This window comes from Simochromis diagramma, unplaced genomic scaffold, assembly GCF_900408965.1.
Source record: "Simochromis diagramma unplaced genomic scaffold, fSimDia1.1 OVJJ01000293.1, whole genome shotgun sequence".
Lineage (NCBI taxonomy): Eukaryota > Metazoa > Chordata > Actinopteri > Cichliformes > Cichlidae > Simochromis > Simochromis diagramma.
This window is the reverse complement of record NW_024386801.1, coordinates 22,559,419-22,577,129: the sequence shown is the minus strand read 5'-3', so window position 1 is coordinate 22,577,129 and position 17,711 is coordinate 22,559,419. Positions and strand designations below refer to the sequence as shown.

Genomic DNA, 17,711 nt, shown 5'->3' with positions numbered 1-17,711 from the left:
CTGAACACATTTCCCCTCAAGTGATCTCATTCAGGATTTTACAAAAATTAAGACCTGGCTAAAGATTATACAGAAACTTACATTTAAAACTTGTTATATCAAAACAAAGAGCAAAGCTGTGAGTAAACTTCACTACATATTTGAAAAAGGAATAGAAGTCGAGTCTCCTTTAGTTTGTGCAGTTTGGCTACGTTCACACTGCAGGCGAAAGCGCATCAAATCGGATTTTTTTGACCCTATGCGACCCATATCCAATCATGGTATAATGGATTGGATTGGATTTATATAGCACTTTTCAAGGCACCCAAAGCGCTTTACAATTCCATTATTCATTCACTCTCACATTCACACACTGGTGGTGGCAGCTACAGTTGTAGCCACAGCTGCCCTGGGGCAGACTGACAGAAGCGAGGCTGCCATATCGCGCGATCTGCCCCTCTGGCCAACACCAGTAGGCAAAGTGTCTTGCCCAAGGACACAACAACCAGGACAGAGAGCCCGGGGATTGAACCGGCGACCTTCCGGTTACAGATGCGCTTCCCAACCTCCTGCGTATGACAGAGTGAACAGCACAAATCCGATATTTTCAAATCTGATCTGGGTCACTTTCGTATGTGGTACTGAATCTGATACATATCTGATGTTTTAGAAAGCGACTGCTGTTTGAACGGTCATGTCGTATTAAACATGAACATTTTATTTGTACTGTATAATCTGCAGATTCTGACAGAAATCTGCAACTATCCTTTGAAGCACCGCTCCTCTCTTAAACAGCAATAAGGATCATTATTAGGTTATCTACATTATGTAAATAACAAAATAACTTAAAGCAAAAATTGGGAAACGTAAAGTCCGAAGTCTTTATATTAAGGCCATCAGTCAAACAATATTGTTTGCTCTGGGTCTAGACAGAGCGCGTTGTGTGTGACGTCTTCTTTTGCGCATGCGGGCCGCTTTGAGGGTTCACACTAGAGCGCGTTTGCTGTCGCATTTTATTTGTAGTGTGAACAAGCAGACAAAAAAAATCGGATTTGATCAAAAAATCGAAATTGAGCATTAAGACCTGCAGTGTGAACGTAGTTTGCAGTTAGTCTGGTTGTGACAGAAACCAATTAGTAGCTGTTAACAGAGAAGAATCAATGTATTGAAAACAGTTGATGGTGAAGTCGTTTTTATCTTTCAGTCTCCTGACACAAACGGATGCAACGACAAAGACCATAAAGCTCCTGATTTCAGCTGATTTGCATCCGCAGGACTGAGGAGCTCAATGTCCAGTGAGTGACAAAACCCCCCAAAAAGGAGTGTTTCTTGGTTTGGATCAGAAATACAGCTTTACCCTGTATTCATGTCCCAGACTCTGTTAACTAGTTTTTATCTTCTGACTTTTAGTAACGCATTTGGAAACAGCCTAGAGTTTGCACATGAAATCCAATCATAAACTGATTTCATTTTCAGTGCAAGCAGTCCTGTTACAGAAGAGATCACAGTTCAGGGGAAATTGGAGGCCAAGTCAACAACTCAAACTCATTGCTGTGCTACTAAAACCATTGCCGGAGCTGGTTCAGAAGTAAAATGCTGTGACTGCTATGATCAGGATTGTAAACGAGAATTCAGGAGAGTGATGGCTTATACCAAAATAGCTTAATACCTATCTTTAATCACTAATTACATGAGGCTAAATCATTAAGTCACTCATCACTGCATGATTCAGTGTTGTCCCTCTGGTAAAGCTAAAGTTACTTTTTCCTCATCCTCAAAGTCGGAAATAAAGTCCCTGGTGTCTCTCTCATCAGTCTGTACAAGTGAGAACTGCACCTACGCAGTTCTGCTCTTTCATCTGTGCCACACAGCATGTGTTATAGTGGATGGATAGTGCCAAATTAATGAAGTGCAAAGATGACACCCATCCCCTTGGGCTTTACCACTGTTAGGTAGCAAGGCTCTTTGCATTTTTATTACACACAATACAGTTCCATCAGTCTTCAGAATAAGAAGGTTTGATACTCACATACCACTCAACACTCATGTTGGTACAATTTAGTCTTTCAGCACTTTACAGCACTGACAAAGATACAACGCGCACACACACACACACACACACACACACACACACACACACACACACACACACACACACACACACACACACAAGACTGCTGACCTGCCAACTCAGCTGTTTTGTCTGTGTGATGATGCAGCTCCAAAACTCAATCTGGAACTTCTAATAAAATCTTTTGAGATCTGCCCGACAGCAGCAGCCTGATCAAAGCTCAGGTAACATTATCAGGGAAGCAGTTGGAACACTGCAGCTTTTTCTAGAGTGCTGACATTGCCTTCTGCTGTTTTACTTCTATCTCCAGCTGGAGGTACTCTGTTTGTTTGTACTTAGCCAAACACCTCCACAAATGCTGTTTTGCGTGTCAGACAAGTTTTTAAGGGATTTAGCCGATAGTGCACCTCTACTGAGTGTCTCCCTGCAGTCCTGATTCAGGGCTTCTCATGTAACAAACAGCTGCATGAGACATGGAACGAGAACAAAAACTCATTTCAGATCAGATTCACTATCAGTTAATGAGTCCAAATTTTATGCAATCATTTTGTTTGTCTTCAGAACCTAAAAAAAAAATTCCTTATTCGTAATTTTTTGGTGAGAGTTTAGTTTACTGGGTGAGCAGGTACAATATGCCTTAAGGCCAAAGTAGAAGTGGCCCAGGCTGAGTCTGGGGCCTTTTGTTGTGTGTATTCCCCTGCTCTCTCCTCCACTTTCCTGTCTGCACTCCTGGTTAGGAGTGTTGAGTGCTAATGGCAGTCCCAAGCAGATTTCTTCTGTTTGTCTTTTGGGATAAAAAGCAAACTGTTGTCTTTTCCAATGTAAGGTTGTTTTTTTAACTAGTGTTTTCCAAATCTGGGCCTTTGCAGGATTATCATGGTTTTATCTGTATTCAAAACAAGTCAGCTGGTCTGGGCCTTAAAAAGAAAAAACAAAACAAAACAAAACAACACCACCACCAACAAAAAAGAATCTAGAAAAGCATTTTTTTTATTGCTATGACATTTTAGCTTCATATATCAAACTTTTTAAAAAAAAATTCACAATTTTTTTTATATAAATTGAAAAAATGTCATTAAAGCATGAAATATAAAAATATACTTTTCATAAATTGCCACTTGCAGCTGTGTTTTGCAAGATTAAGATTTTATTAGTGTGTACTCAAATATTGGACCTTGCACGGCTGCAAATTTCTGAACACATTTCCTAAAATCAGGGAATGTAACAAATGGAAAGTACCTGTTTTTTATTTCCTGTTTTAGGCCTCTGAAATCAGAGTGAGTGCAGGAAAACATTCGATTTCCATGATGTGACTTTAGGCTGCCACTTTAGGGAGAAGATTACTGCATGTGTTCTAGTATGAAGAAACAAGTGTTTATAAGGCAAAAACGTGTTTTCTTTAATTTGTGTATTGAGAACATCATCAAGGAAGTAAATTATTAGTTTTTCCCAGTCAAATCTGCTTTGGCTAAAATCATACATCAGCTTCAAACTACTAAAGTATTAAAAAAAAGGAAAATATATGTCTTCAACCCATAGCTGGGTCATAGAGGTAAATGAAAATATATGACTAAGAAGAAAAGAAAAGGAAAGGAAGAAGAGAAATAATTTGTGTATCCTATCTATTAACGTCACATATGTGATGGTGTTCTCATGCAATAGTGTTATGGGCTATTGGTGCAATGGTGCATTGTGTGAATAAATGTCATTGTAAGGAAGATACATTGATAATGACAAAGACAAAGATACCTGTACATTTCTTGGGACTGCCAGGTCTCTTGCCATGCATGCCCAGTTTACAGCTAAAGTTTTCCTCCCAGAACTCAGCAAACCATATGTTCCTGCGGTTATTGGACAAAGAGCGACTCTTGAAGTAACGGTCAAATGCTACCAAAAGAAGGAAAACATAATTAAAATCAGGATTTCTTTCAAAACATCCTGAAAATCTGGTCAAGTCAAGGTTGTTTCTGGCCTCACCATCCACAGATGCCCTCTTAGGAAGGATGGTGATGGCGCCTTCGGCTACCCGCTCCTGCTGGACTACCGGAGAGATCTTGGACCCCCAGCTGTCGGATCCCACCCACAGGAAGTGACCTGTCAGATTGTTGCTTTTTGCTGCATCCAGGATTCTCCTTTTAGCATCACAGGTGACGGATGAGACAGTCAAAGGGGAGAAGAGGGAGCCAATTCTCATTCAATATTTTATTCGTATGTAGCATGAACATGCAGCGTAAAAAGACATCAAGAAAGTATACACACAAGACATACACAACCAAAGCACCACAAAACAAGACGCTGCAGATCTTTCATGCTTGATGCCTAAAAACTGTCTTCATCTAAACTAAAACTACTAAAAAAATAAATAAATAAATAAATAAAATAAAACTATTCCCTCTACTCGGAAATAAAAGAATTTCCCAGATGAAGCTGTTTGTTAAACAACCATTGTTATTAATGTAATTTACTGGTTATTTAAATTGTTATTTTACAAAGAAAGAAATGAGGAAATAATGTTTGTAGTTAATTATTAACGGAATAATTTAAGTTTATTTATTTTAATTTTTTGTGTAAAAAAATAATTGCTTTATGAATTATTTAATGTATGGCAGCTGGTAAGTAACAAGTATTTTCTCACTCCAAACCCTTTTAACATACTAGATAGCATACATCCTCCATACATCCTATAACTGCTTATTTAGTTCAGATTTGTGCTGGAGTCTACTGCAGCCCCCACACCATCTGGTTTCCCATCTTTCTTAGACTGGTAACTGGTCCATGGTGTAGTTTGCCTTCCACACTATCACAAAGTAGAAAAGCACAGTTGTCTACTGTGCAAACTGCAAACCAGCAGCCAATTATGCCCTACAAGGATTTGTGAAGCCTGGCAGCACGACTGGCAGCCAGGTAAAAAGGTGGCAAATGCTGGTAGACCTCAGGAAAGACCTGGTCTTTATGAGAAAGGTCTTGACAACCACTCTCAGATCTGATTTCGCCATGTGGTAAAACCAACAACCTTTATTTGTCACATACACAATTATACAGAGTACAACATGTAGTGAAGTCCGAGCTGCGAACAGGCTGCAGACCTAGCCGCGCCCATTGCAGGGCTTGGTTTTTTAGCATGAGGGTCTAGCCAGGACTCTTACTGGATAACGGGTGGGAATCAAACTTGTGACTCCCGCTCCAAATGTGTGTAGTCATACCACTACACTATCCAGCTGCAGGTACATAGTGGAGAAGAGGGTTCTGCTCATTGAGCTGACCATCACTTGGGAGGGGGGAGTGACAGCAGCCCATGAAAGGAAAGGTGTCAGTTTTTGGCGGTATGCCTCTTTCTGTCGTGAATCGGCTGTGGCAGGCAGGATGTAGGGCCCAGAATGAAGGACACTCAGACAGAAGAGTAAACTCAAAGAGGCTGCTTTTATTCCAGTAGCAGAAAAAACTCCATAAACGATAAACTTCCAAAAACCGAAACTAAACTAGAAACTAATACTAAACACTAAGAAACCTGGAGACGAGGCACACAGAGGGAAAACCAAACAGCATGAGGGGACGACACGACACTGACTGAGAGAAACACAGGGCTAAAATACACTGAGGGATAACGGGGGAATGGGACACAGGAGGAGAGCACACCTGGGAGTAGTAATCAAACACAATAAGACCAGAGGAAGCCAAACTAGACAACAAAGTAAAACAGGAAACACAACACATAGACACGGATTTGACAAGGAGAGACAGCTGACAGGGGGACACAGAGCATCCATGGAACACAGAGAGAAAAATCAGAATACTAAGAACGCTAACATAGAAACCAAAATATTAGAAATAATAAATACTGACAAAATCAAAGTTCAATAACAACGCAAACTCGAAACACTGGGTCACTGATCCATGACCGTGACACTTTCATGCATCATTTCGATAGAGGATACACACGTGCATCCTCAGTGATAGCTCTTCCATTAAGCTTTTGTCTCTTTTTCTAAGTTTTAGACTTTTCCAGTACTTTTGTTTTTCATGTTTGTCCTGAATCAGCTTAAAATTAAACCTGACTTTTTGTTTGTTATCCCTGCTTATCAAAAAGACGAGCTTCAGGCTTTTATTAAGATTTAGATCTGCAATTAGTGAATGGGTAAGACATTTTCATGTCCTACTCATGTTAATGCACATGTAAAAATACTTTATTTTATACTAATGGCTGGCCCAGTTATGTGAACACATTCCTACAGTCATACTCAAGTCTTTCATCATGTTTAAGTAAAGAAATTCTTTGAACATTTACAGTATAGTTTTCCCCCCTTTTTCTGTACTAGTAGTATCATAAAATCATATAATCATAATAAATTACAAATTAAATAGGATCTTGGAATACATGTTAGATGCACAATAAATAACCTTTTTCTTTACCGAATGTCGTCTTCATTGGCGAACATGATGACAGCACGGGCATTGGGTGTCTCCACTAAACGGAGGATTATCTTATCAAACTCTCCAGGTCTCGGCTCACGAGGAATTTTCAGAGATTGAGCAATGCACACCCCTCCTGAGAGTGACAGAGGGAGAAAAACAAATATTTAATAAACAAGACTGAGACTGCTAGGGCTAGCCTCATTTTAACCTTCTGAGGTGGTAATTATTACAAAACAATTCTATTACAGTCTTAAAGTCTACTCATGTATATTCATATAAGGACATGATGTGATTTTTTTTTAAACTCTGTCCTGTCTGGCAGCTTTCACAATTAGAATTATGATCTGAATACACTGTTGTTCGTGTGCTACTTTTATCTTTTTAGTTAATCATTTCTTTTTAGTGTTATTTCATTTATTACTTTATATGTGTTGTATGACAATGTGAACAAAATGAAAGAGAAAAGAATAATAATAGGAAGAGGAGAGAAAATATTGGAAAATGTAATAAAACAAAGGAGCACAAACAGAAAAGAATGATGATTCGCCAACTATTGCACCTATACAACCCAAATTTATTTTACCTTGGTCAAATTTTTACTCTGATACTCACACATGACAGCACATGAATCATCACACTTTTATCTGCTGTCAGTGAAATATATGCACCAATGTGATTCTGCATTTCCTTGTATTAATACATCTTAGATTATTTGTGAATCATTTAACATCCCTTGAATCTTCCTTAAAATTTGTTTAAAGATTTCTTACATTTATTTTTTCATGTATGATTTTTAATTTGTTTTTTTACTCTTTCAGTCTGGATACTGCAGGCGGGAAGACCTGGGTCATGAATAAGTCTTCCCGCATGACAGTGACCCAGAACCCACTGCTAAGGCAACAAGGGAATGGCAATAGAAGAAGCACATTAAGGGCACTGAGTGGCGTAGTCAGTCTCCAGGCCTCAGTCCTATAATAATCTGTGGAGGGAACTGAAGCTTGGAGTTACTTAGTGGCAGCCAAGAAAACAAAACAATATTTTTGATAGATTACTCAGTGATTAATTCCAGCTCAGTAGGGGTGCAATGATCAGCTGCATGTGTGATACTGTGAGATTTATCTACAGCCAAGCAAACAAATATGGAGAATAAATAATGAATTCACTTGAATGTATCAGTTCTTTCAAATCAATATTATCTGTACTTTATATTAAATAAATAGTTGTTTCCCATACCTTCTTAAACAAAGACTTGTTAAAGAATTTGAAGAGAGAGGAACAGTGTCACCTGTTAAAGCTAAGCTTAGAGACTGCAGAGAGAAAGGTGGAGATAAAACATTTAAGACCCTGCTGCCATTATCATTACCAACAAGTTGAAAGGGCATTTACTCTTTCTCCCCAGACTGCTTCAATCAGACTAAAACCTCCATTCTTAACTCAGTTCTGCACTACACAGACCTATCAGCACATCAGATTGGAGATGCTGTCTGTAATTTAAGGAATTACGTTTTCGAGGGTTTAAAGTAGGGCTGGGCGATATGACCCAAAATTCATATCTCGATATTTTTTTAGCTGGATGGCGATATAAGATATATATCTCGATATTTTTTTAAAGCCAGAAGGTAAGAACAAAAAGAGAGCTCTTAGTCAAAGCTGTGTCCCAGATGTCACACAGGCACTTTTATTAACATACAGCGTAGATGTACATGAAAAAAACTACTCAAAAATAAATTGAGCATTTATTAAATAATAATGCTCCATAAATAAAAGAAAACTATATTGTTTTTGTGCATAACAAAGAGCTCACAATTGTGCAGTCAAAATGTAAACTAAAAGACGCTGAGCATAACAAGGGCAGATTTCACAGCTGCTCTGTTCCCAAGTTCGTGACTGACAGCCTGGAGTTTGAGATCCGCTTCATAACCGTGTCTCTTAACAGGTGCCATTTATGGTCCTTATACACACACAATACGGTAATATTACGTTGAAGCACAGTACGTATCACTCCGCGAGGCTCCTCTGTAGCCGTAATGCTCCGACAATCCATCAAGCCGGTGCAGCTCCGTAGCTTAGCAAAGTCGTACTAAAACACTTTTTGACAGATTGCTGAGCGCCGTGTTCCACATAAAATCGGTTCGCGGTCATCAAGCGCAACCAGATTCATACATAAGGCGCGCTGTCGATTTTTGAGAAAATGAAAGGATTTCAGGCCGTGCATGTCGTTAGCGTGGTTAGCTCGTTAGCGTGGTTAGCTCGTTAACACGTTGACGCCGTCCAGCCCCACGCATGGGGCGATGCGCAGTAACTTGTTAACAGAGATTTGCCGTGTCCATCTTGTCGCTGCCTGCAGGTGAAGCAATGGGGGAGGAGGGGGAGCTGTGTTCAGTGAAGGAGAGGAGAGGCCGAGTAATGTTGCGTAAAGACAAAAGCGGACGAAAGAGAGGCAAACTTGTGGCTCCAAAACTATAATTATAACGTAACATAGACTATATCGATATAAAGGATATTGTCACATCTTATATCTCGTATAAAAATATATCGATATTTTTAAAAAACTCGATATATCGCCCAGCCCTAGTTTAAAGGTCATGGTACTGACAGTGTGACTGCAGATGCTCCATCTCACATTTTAGTGAGAGCACATCTTGTCATTCAACTAAAATCTGCTTTTCTTCACACTTGAATAAAATTGAGGATTTGTTAACAACAGTTGTTTTTGTTTCCAATTTTTCTTTACATGTAATCTGTATTCTTCTGCCATGATAACAACTACAGAAATGTCATTTTAAGTTAAAAGAACTATTCAGCATGCTGTTCAGTAAAGTTAACTAGTGCTCATTTGAATACAAAAAACAAGAGCTGGTATGAGCATGTAATAATGTTCACTACGTTGTAAGCTACTAATATTTCAATGTGAAAATTTAGATAAGACACCGATTCTGTTCATAATTTTTATGGACAGGATATCTAGGCGTAACCAAGTGGCGGAAGGCTTTCACTTGGGTGGTCTCAGAATATCATCTATGCTTTTTGCAGATGATGTGGTTCTGTTGGTTTCATCGGGTGATGGCCTCCAGCTCGCCTTGGAATGGTTCGCAGCCGAGTGTGAAGCAGTGGGAATGAGAATCAGCACCTCCAAATCTCAGGCCATGGTCCTCAGCCGGAAAAGGGTGGAGTGCCCACTCCGCGTTGGGGACGAGTTCCTGCCCCAAGTGGAGGAATTTAAGTATCTTGGGATCTTGTTCACGAGTGACGGGAGAAAGGAGCGGGAGATCGACAGATGGATTGTTGCTGCGGCCGCAGCGATGCGGATGCTGTCCCGGTCTGTTGTGGTGAAGAGAGAGCTGAGCGTAAAAGCGAAGCTCTCAATTTACCAGTCGATCTACATCTCTACCCCCACCTATGGTCACGAGCTTTGAGTAGTGGCCAAAAGAATGAGATTGCAGATACAAGCGGAAGAAATGAGCTTCTTCTGAAAGGTGGCTGGCCTTTTCCTTTAGAGATAGGGTGAGATGTTCGACCATCCGGGACAGGCTCAGAGTAGAGCTGCTGCTCCTTCACATTGAAACGAGCCAGTTGAGGTGGTTCGGGCAAGGTTGCCTGCTAGGCGCCTCCTGGGTGAAGTGTTCCGGCATGCCCCACCCCACCGGGAGGAGGCCTTGGGCAGATCCAGAACACGCTGGAGAAATTATATCTCTCGGCTGGCCTAGGAACGCCTTGGTGTTCCCCTGGACAAGCTGTAGGAGGTGGCTGAGCAAGCCGACCCCGGATAAGTGGAAGAAGATTGATGGATGGACAAAGCGTCTAACACATGACAACATGGGTTATTCATTACAAGCCCTAATAAAACCTCAGCAAGACTCAAGCTGCAGAATATAGAGGTAACTGCAGAGATGCTATTTTTAATGCCAGGCTTAGCTTCCCAAAACCTTTTTCTAGTGTTATTAATCAGCCAGCCAAATGCAGCGTATACATGGATGTAAGAATGAACTCACTGAGCACAAGCCATTTATTGAGGTTGACGGTCAACCATACCAAAAAAATAAAGAACAAACTGAAAAAGGGGGAATAAGACTTTCCTAACAGAAACTAAACTGAGCACATCACTAGGAACTAGGACCATAGAAACATGCTCTTAAAAACGTTAACACTGTCTGTGAAGCTAGCACTTGGTGTGCGTTGGTACATTTTTATCCGTTATGCTTGTGAACTACTTTTATATCTTATGATTGTCAAGGTTTTTATAATTGATACGTGCCAGGTCCTTTCTCTTTTCCCTCCCATCTCCCTTTTCCTATTTTATTTTTGTCAAGCACCTTGGTATACCCTTGGCTTTTTAGTGTGCTTTATAAATAAAGTTTATTATTATTATTATTATTATTATTATATTTCTTCTGAGCTGCACATAAGGCTTATAACACTATAACACTATTGTGGAATACACCAGGCACAGACACACGCACACACAGGTAGGTACAGCCAACTTCCACATTTATTCAAGTGTTGTTGTTGTTTTCACAGCTGACTCAGTCACACAGTCTGACAGCTCACGAGCCCAGCTGATCTCTCCCTGGCCGCTCCTCCTCGTCTCACTATAAACACAGCGGAGGGAGACCATCATCAGTCCATAAACAACATCAGCTGTTCTTACCGGCCTCGCAGCGCCGCCCTGTTGAGCCTTCCGCTCCACTCCTCCCCTGCAGCTGCGCCCGGGGCCACGCCTCCGCCACACACCCCCACCGCCCGTTCGAGGCCGGGGAGCCGTCCGGCCGAGCCAACTCCCCCCCCCGCGAGCGAGAGAGGAAATCGGCCACTGCCATCTGCGCCCCCGGCCTATGGATCACCTTGAACTTAAAGGGCTGCAACGCCAGATACCACCGGGTGATCCGGGCGTTGGCATCCTTCATGCGGTGGAGCCACTGCAGCGGGGCGTGGTCCGAACAGAGGGTGAATGAGCGTCCCAGGAGGTAATAGCGCAGGGAGCCGACCGCCCACCGGATGGCCAGGCACTCCTTCTCCACGGTGCTGTACCGGCGCTCGCGCTCTGCTAGCTTCCGGCTGATGTATAGGACAGGGCGGTCGGCCCCCCTCACCTGCTGGGACAAAACGGCTCCCAGCCCTCTGTCCGAGGCGTCAGTCTGCAGAACAAAAGGGAGGGAAAAGTTAGGAGTGTGAAGCAGCGGCTCCCCACAGAGAGCCTTTTTCACCTGCACAAACGCCGCCTGGCACGGCCCCGTCCACTGGACCAGTTCCGGGGCACCCTTTCGAGTGAGATCGGTCAGGGGGCTGGTTAGCTGCGCAAACCCCGGCACAAAGCGACGATAGTAACCCGCCAACCCCAAGAACCGTCTCACCTCCTTTTTCGTCCTGGGGCGCGGGCAGGATGCGATAGCCGCCGTCTTCTCCACCTGTGGACGCACCTGCCCGCCCCCCAGGTGGTACCCCAGATACTGCACCTCCCTCCGTCCAACCGCGCACTTCTTCGGATTGGCCGTGAGCCCCGCCCCCCTCAGGGACTCCAGGACCGCGGCCACCCGCAGCACATGCTCCGCCCAGGTGTCGCTGTGGATGATCACGTCATCCAGGTAGGCGGCAGCATACGCTGCGTGCGGACGCAGTACCCGGTCCATGAGACGCTGGAAAGTGGCCGGGGCCCCGAACAGACCAAACGGAAGCGTCACGAACTGGTACAAACCGTACGGAGTGGAGAAGGCCGTTTTCTCCCTGGCCTCGGCAGACAAGGGAATCTGCCAATAGCCCTTGGTTAAGTCCAGTGTCGTGAAAAAGCGGGCCGTGCCTAACCGGTCCAGGAGCTCGTCGACCCGAGGCATGGGGTAGGCATCAAAGCGTGACACTTCGTTCACCCTGCGATAGTCGACACAGAACCGTATAGACCCATCCTTCTTCGCCACCAGAACGATGGGGCTACACCAGGCGCTGTGCGACTCTTCTATTACTCCCATCCTCAGCATTTCCGCCAATTCCCTCTGCACGATTTTTCGCTTATGCTCCGGGAGCCTGTAGGGCCGTGAACGCACCGTCACGCCGGGCTGCGTCACGAAATGGTGCTCGATGAGGGACGTCCGGCCGGGCAGGGGGGAGAACACGTCCGCAAAACGCTGTTGCAACGCGACAACATCCGCTCTCTGGGCCTGTGTGAGATGGTCATCACAAGGGAGGGAGGTGGGAATGATAGAATTTGGCACCTCAGGCCCCAACTCATCTCTCTCCTTCACCAAGCTCACCAGAGAAGCGGTTTCAACCTCTCGCCACAGTTTGAGGAGATTGAGGTGATAAATCTGCGTGGCTCCTCCCCTGTCCGACCGAGCGACCTCATAGTCCACGTCCCCGACTCGCCGTGTGACCACAAAGGGTCCTTGCCACTTGGCGAGCAACTTCGAGCTGGAAGTAGGGAGTAACACAAGCACTTTATCTCCCGGTGAAAATTGCCTGAGCCTAGCCCCTCTGTCATACAGGCGTTGCTGACGCTGCTGAGCCTGGAGCAAATTCTCCCGTGACAACCTCCCCAAAGTGTGGAGTTTTGCTCTCAGGTCCAACACGTACTGAATCTCATTTTTGGCGGGGCTCGGACCGTCCTCCCAGCTTTCTTTAATCAGGTCGAGCACCCCACGTGGCCTCCTGCCGAACAGCAGTTCAAAGGGAGAAAATCCCGTGGAGGCCTGGGGCACCTCCCGCACTGCGAATAACAGAGGGTCTAGCCAGTGATCCCAATTGCGTTCATCCTCGTTAATGAACTTCCGAATCATGGACTTTAAAGTCTTATTCAGCCGCTCCACCAGCCCGTCAGTCTGAGGGTGGTAGACGCTGGTCCGAATAGATTTAATGCCCAGTAATTCGTACAGTTCCCGCAGTGTACGAGACATAAACGACGTGCCCTGGTCAGTCAGTATCTCTTTCGGGATTCCGACTCGGGAGATGACCTGAAACAGTGCCTGCGCCACACTCTTTGCAGAGATGGTGCGCAGCGGAACTGCTTCCGGGTACCGCGTTGCGTAATCCACCAGGACTAACACAAAGCGGTAGCCGCGTGCACTCCGGTGAAACGGCCCGATGAGGTCCATGCCGATGCGCTCAAACGGGACCTCAATGAGGGGGAGAGGGCGCAGCGGCGCCTTCGGTATGGCCGGCTGGTTAACAAGTTGGCAGTCCGGGCAGGACGCGCACCAGCGGCGCACATCCGCTCGGATGCCCGGCCAATAAAATCGGGCCGTTATTCGCTCCAGAGTTTTCTCATAGCCCATATGCCCTGCCATGGGGTTATAGTGGGCCGCCTGGAAAAGCGTTTCCCGGCGGCCCTGCGGCACCAACAACTGGGTGTGTATTTCCTCTGTCTGAGTGTCACGACTCACTCGATATAATCGGTCGTTTAATAAGACGAAACGCGGGTAGGTCTGCGCGGCCTCAGGGCGCACCACGTGACCATCAATAGCCATCACTTGGTCAAAGGCTGAGCGTAGGGTGCCGTCACGAGACTGCTCCAGTGGGAAATCACCCATGGGGGACACTTCCGGGGCCGGCGGGACGTCCCGTGAGGGACCCGCCGGCTCCTCCCCCCCGGAGTCAGTGTCGGACGACCCCGCGTCACCGCTGAACGCCGCGCACACGCTACACCCCGCTTCCGGTCGTGATCGCACCCCCGCGTACTGCCCCAGTAGCTGATGAAACCCCGGCCAATTGGTACCCAGAATCAGGGGGTGCGACAGGCGCGGGCTAACCGCCGCCGTTACTCTATGCGTTTTGCCCTTATACTTTAATAACAGCGGCACTATGGGATACCTGTGAACGTCACCATGCACACACCTCACCTCCACCCATTCTGCCTCCAGCAATGCCCCGGGGCGAACCAAGCTTTGGTGTACGAGGGTCTGCGTGCAGCCCGTGTCCACCAACGCCTGGCGTATACCCCCTCGAGTCCTTACCAGAATACTGTATGTCCCTCCAGGACCGGGGGAGGATGCTGGGGCGCCAGCAACACGAAACACCTGCCCCACTTCCATAAGCGGACAATCCCTCCTCAGGTGCCCCGGCTGCCCGCACTTCCAACACTCCGGCCCCGGCGTCTGTGCTGCTCTCCGTGGCTCGGGGGCGGCTCCACTTGGCTCGGTTCCCCTGGACGGCACCAACGCCGCGAAAGGGTTAGTGGGGCTCAGCGCCGGCAGCCGTTCTGCCTGCCCTGGTGTCGGCACACGGCGCCTCGGGGCCGGCACTGGGGCCTGTTTGTTCGGCCTCCGTCCGGCGTCCCCGGGTTCCCCTGCTCCAGCGGCAAGGTGGTCCTCCGCCAGCGTCACCGCTACCTCCAAGCTTGCGGGCCGGTGGCACCGGACCCATCTCGCCGTCTCCGCTGGCAATCCCTCCGTGAACTGCTCCAGCACCACCTTGTCCACCAGCTTCGTCTCCCCCTCCGATGTTCCCGGTTGCAGCCAGCGTACCGCCGCGTCGCGCAGCTGCCGGGCCCAGGCGAATGGTCGGTCCGTTGTAGCCAGCCGACAGGCCCGGAACCGCTGGCGGTGGTCTTCGGCGGTGAGCCCCAGCCTGTCCACCACCGCCCGGCTCACGTCCGCGAAGCTGCTCCTCGACGCCGGAGGCAGACTCAGGGCCGCTGTTTGTGCCTCCCCGGACCGCAGGGGAAGCAGCCGCGGAGCCCACTCCTCCCGCGGCCATTGGCAAGCCTCCGCCGTGGCACGGAAGGTCTCCAAGAAAACCTGTGGGTCGTCCCCGTCCCCCATCCGGGGCACCGCCACCGACAGTGGCGAGGGCTTCGGCGTGGCAGCGGCCCCGACCAGCCGCTCCAGAACTTGCGTCTGCCGGTCCGTCTGCTCCCGCAGCGCGGCCAGGTGGGCACGCTGGTCGGCCGCCTGGTCCCGGCTCATCGTCGCCATCTCCGCCAGCATCTGCGCCAAGAATTGCAGAGGCTGGGCGGGTGGCGCGGCCTGTGGGTCGGACATTTCCCCACCGGCACTCTCCCGGGTTTCGGCACCACTTGTGGAATACACCAGGCACAGACACACGCACACACAGGTAGGTACAGCCAACTTCCACATTTATTCAAGTGTTGTTGTTGTTTTCACAGCTGACTCAGTCACACAGTCTGACAGCTCACGAGCCCAGCTGATCTCTCCCTGGCCGCTCCTCCTCGTCTCACTATAAACACAGCGGAGGGAGACCATCATCAGTCCATAAACAACATCAGCTGTTCTTACCGGCCTCGCAGCGCCGCTCTGTTGAGCCTTCCGCTCCACTCCTCCCCTGCAGCTGCGCCCGGGGCCACGCCTCCGCCACAACTATACAGTGCATCCAGAAAGTATTCACAATGCTTCACTTGTTTCACATTTTGCCATTTTAGAGAATAATTACTGTGGTAAATTCAGTTGACTGGATATGATTTGGAAAGTCACACTACAAGTCATGAAGTCAGACATGATATGTCAGACAGTGTATGTCAGACCATAAAACAAGCCATGAAGTCCAAGAAATTGTCTCTACACCTCTGAGACAGAATTTCATCAAGACACAGATCAGGGGAACCATACAGAAACATTTCTGCAGCACTGAAAGTCTGACTGAGCACAGTGGCCACTATCACCTGTGAATCTGGAAGAAATGTGGAACAACCAGGACTCTTTCTAACCAATCTGAGCAATTGGGGTAGATTGGGGCATTAGCCAGGGAGATGGCTAAGAACCTGGTGGTCACTCTGACAGAGCTACACTGTTGCTTTGTGAAGAGAAGAGAACCTTCTAGATGGACAAGCCTTTCTGCAGCACTCTATCAATCAGGTTTGTATGGTAGAGTGGCCAAATAGATGCCACTTGTAAAGGGGACATGACAGCCCACCTGGAGTTTGTCAAAAGGCAACCGAAGCACTCTAAGGCGATGAAAAACAAAATTCTCTGGTGTGATGAAACAAAGGCTGAACTTTTTGGCCTAAAAACCAAGTGTCATGTCTGGAGGAAACCAGGCACCGCTCATCATCTGGCCAATGCCATCCCTACAGTGAAGCATAATGGTGGTGACAGCATCATGCTGTGGGGACTGGGGTGACGATTCATCATCCAGCAGGACATGATCCTAAGCACACAGCTAAGATAATAAGCGAGTGGCTCCAGGACCACTCTGGAACATCAGCCTGATGGAGCTTTTGAACTTCTGCAAAGAAAATAGGAGCTTCGAGGCTATAATTGCTGCCAAAGGTGCTTCAACAAAGCAATGAGCAAAAGCTGTGTTTACTTACCTACATGTTATATTTTTAATTTTTATTAAATTTGCAAGAATATTAATTTCCATTTCCTGCATAACAGGAAGAACTAGTACATTAATTGGGACTACTTTCATTAACCTAGAGTTGACGCTGTGAAAAAACAGTAAGTAAAAAATAAACAACAGCATGTGTGTTCATGATGAGAAAAAGAGAATTATTTTATTAATGTCTGAGTTTTGAAAATTATAACTTCAGACATCACTTAAATCTTTTTCATTTTTTGCTGCTCCTTGCATTCTGTATACTGAAATATGAATTGTGATATGTGAAAAACAACCTACGAATTGCATCTAATATCAGTAGTCACTGTAAACAGTAATTACTATTGCCATAATACGTCTTTACATTACAGCTACTGTGTGTAATATAATATGATGTTGTAAGATGCTCATCAGTGTTGGATTCATAAGAATGTGGAGGCGTTTCACATTATTCTTTACAGACATCAGTAATGAACAGAGGTGACCTTCACTCTCCTGAATCTTTCAATAAACCTCTGAGCTGATTTTATCTCTCAACAAAAGAGAAACCCAAACTCTAACATGAACAGAATATATGTGGCCTGGGCCTTTCATTGCTTCCAGTCTTTTTTATTCACCTCTTTTCTGTATGAAATGGTGAACAAGCTGCATTCATGTAACACTTCTAGTCTAATTATTTGCTGAAAGTTCTTTATACTACAAAGACAATTCACCCATTTATGCGCGCAATTGCTTTTTCTTTAAGGTCATGATGGTGAATTAGGAGCAAGTTTTGGGTTCAGTACCTTTCATAGAATGTGATGCAGCTCTGAACAGTTTAATAATAACAACAGTTTACAATAGCAGCAAAAACAAAGATGAAATGTAACTGACTGTCAACACTTATGCAAAACACATGTTTTGGATTTATTAGTTATAGTCACACTATCTAATTCTATTACTTAGGATCTTATCAGTACTGATAAGAGCACCAGAAATATGTTAATTAGCA

At 45.8% G+C, this 17,711-nt stretch overlaps 1 protein-coding gene across 2 annotated transcripts in view; it reads right to left on the bottom strand.

The window, feature by feature from the left end:
* Positions 1-17,711, bottom strand: part of LOC120730294 (metabotropic glutamate receptor 8-like) — a 130,598-nt gene that overhangs the window by 24,682 nt on the left and 88,205 nt on the right. For both annotated transcript variants that reach the window (XM_040026586.1, XM_040026587.1), the window contains exons 4-6: positions 6,461-6,596; positions 4,028-4,182; positions 3,800-3,937 (exon numbers count right to left, since the gene is read on the bottom strand). In XM_040026586.1, coding sequence (XP_039882520.1) covers positions 3,800-3,937; positions 4,028-4,182; positions 6,461-6,596 — 429 coding nt within the window. The remainder of the gene's footprint in view (positions 1-3,799; positions 3,938-4,027; positions 4,183-6,460; positions 6,597-17,711) is intronic.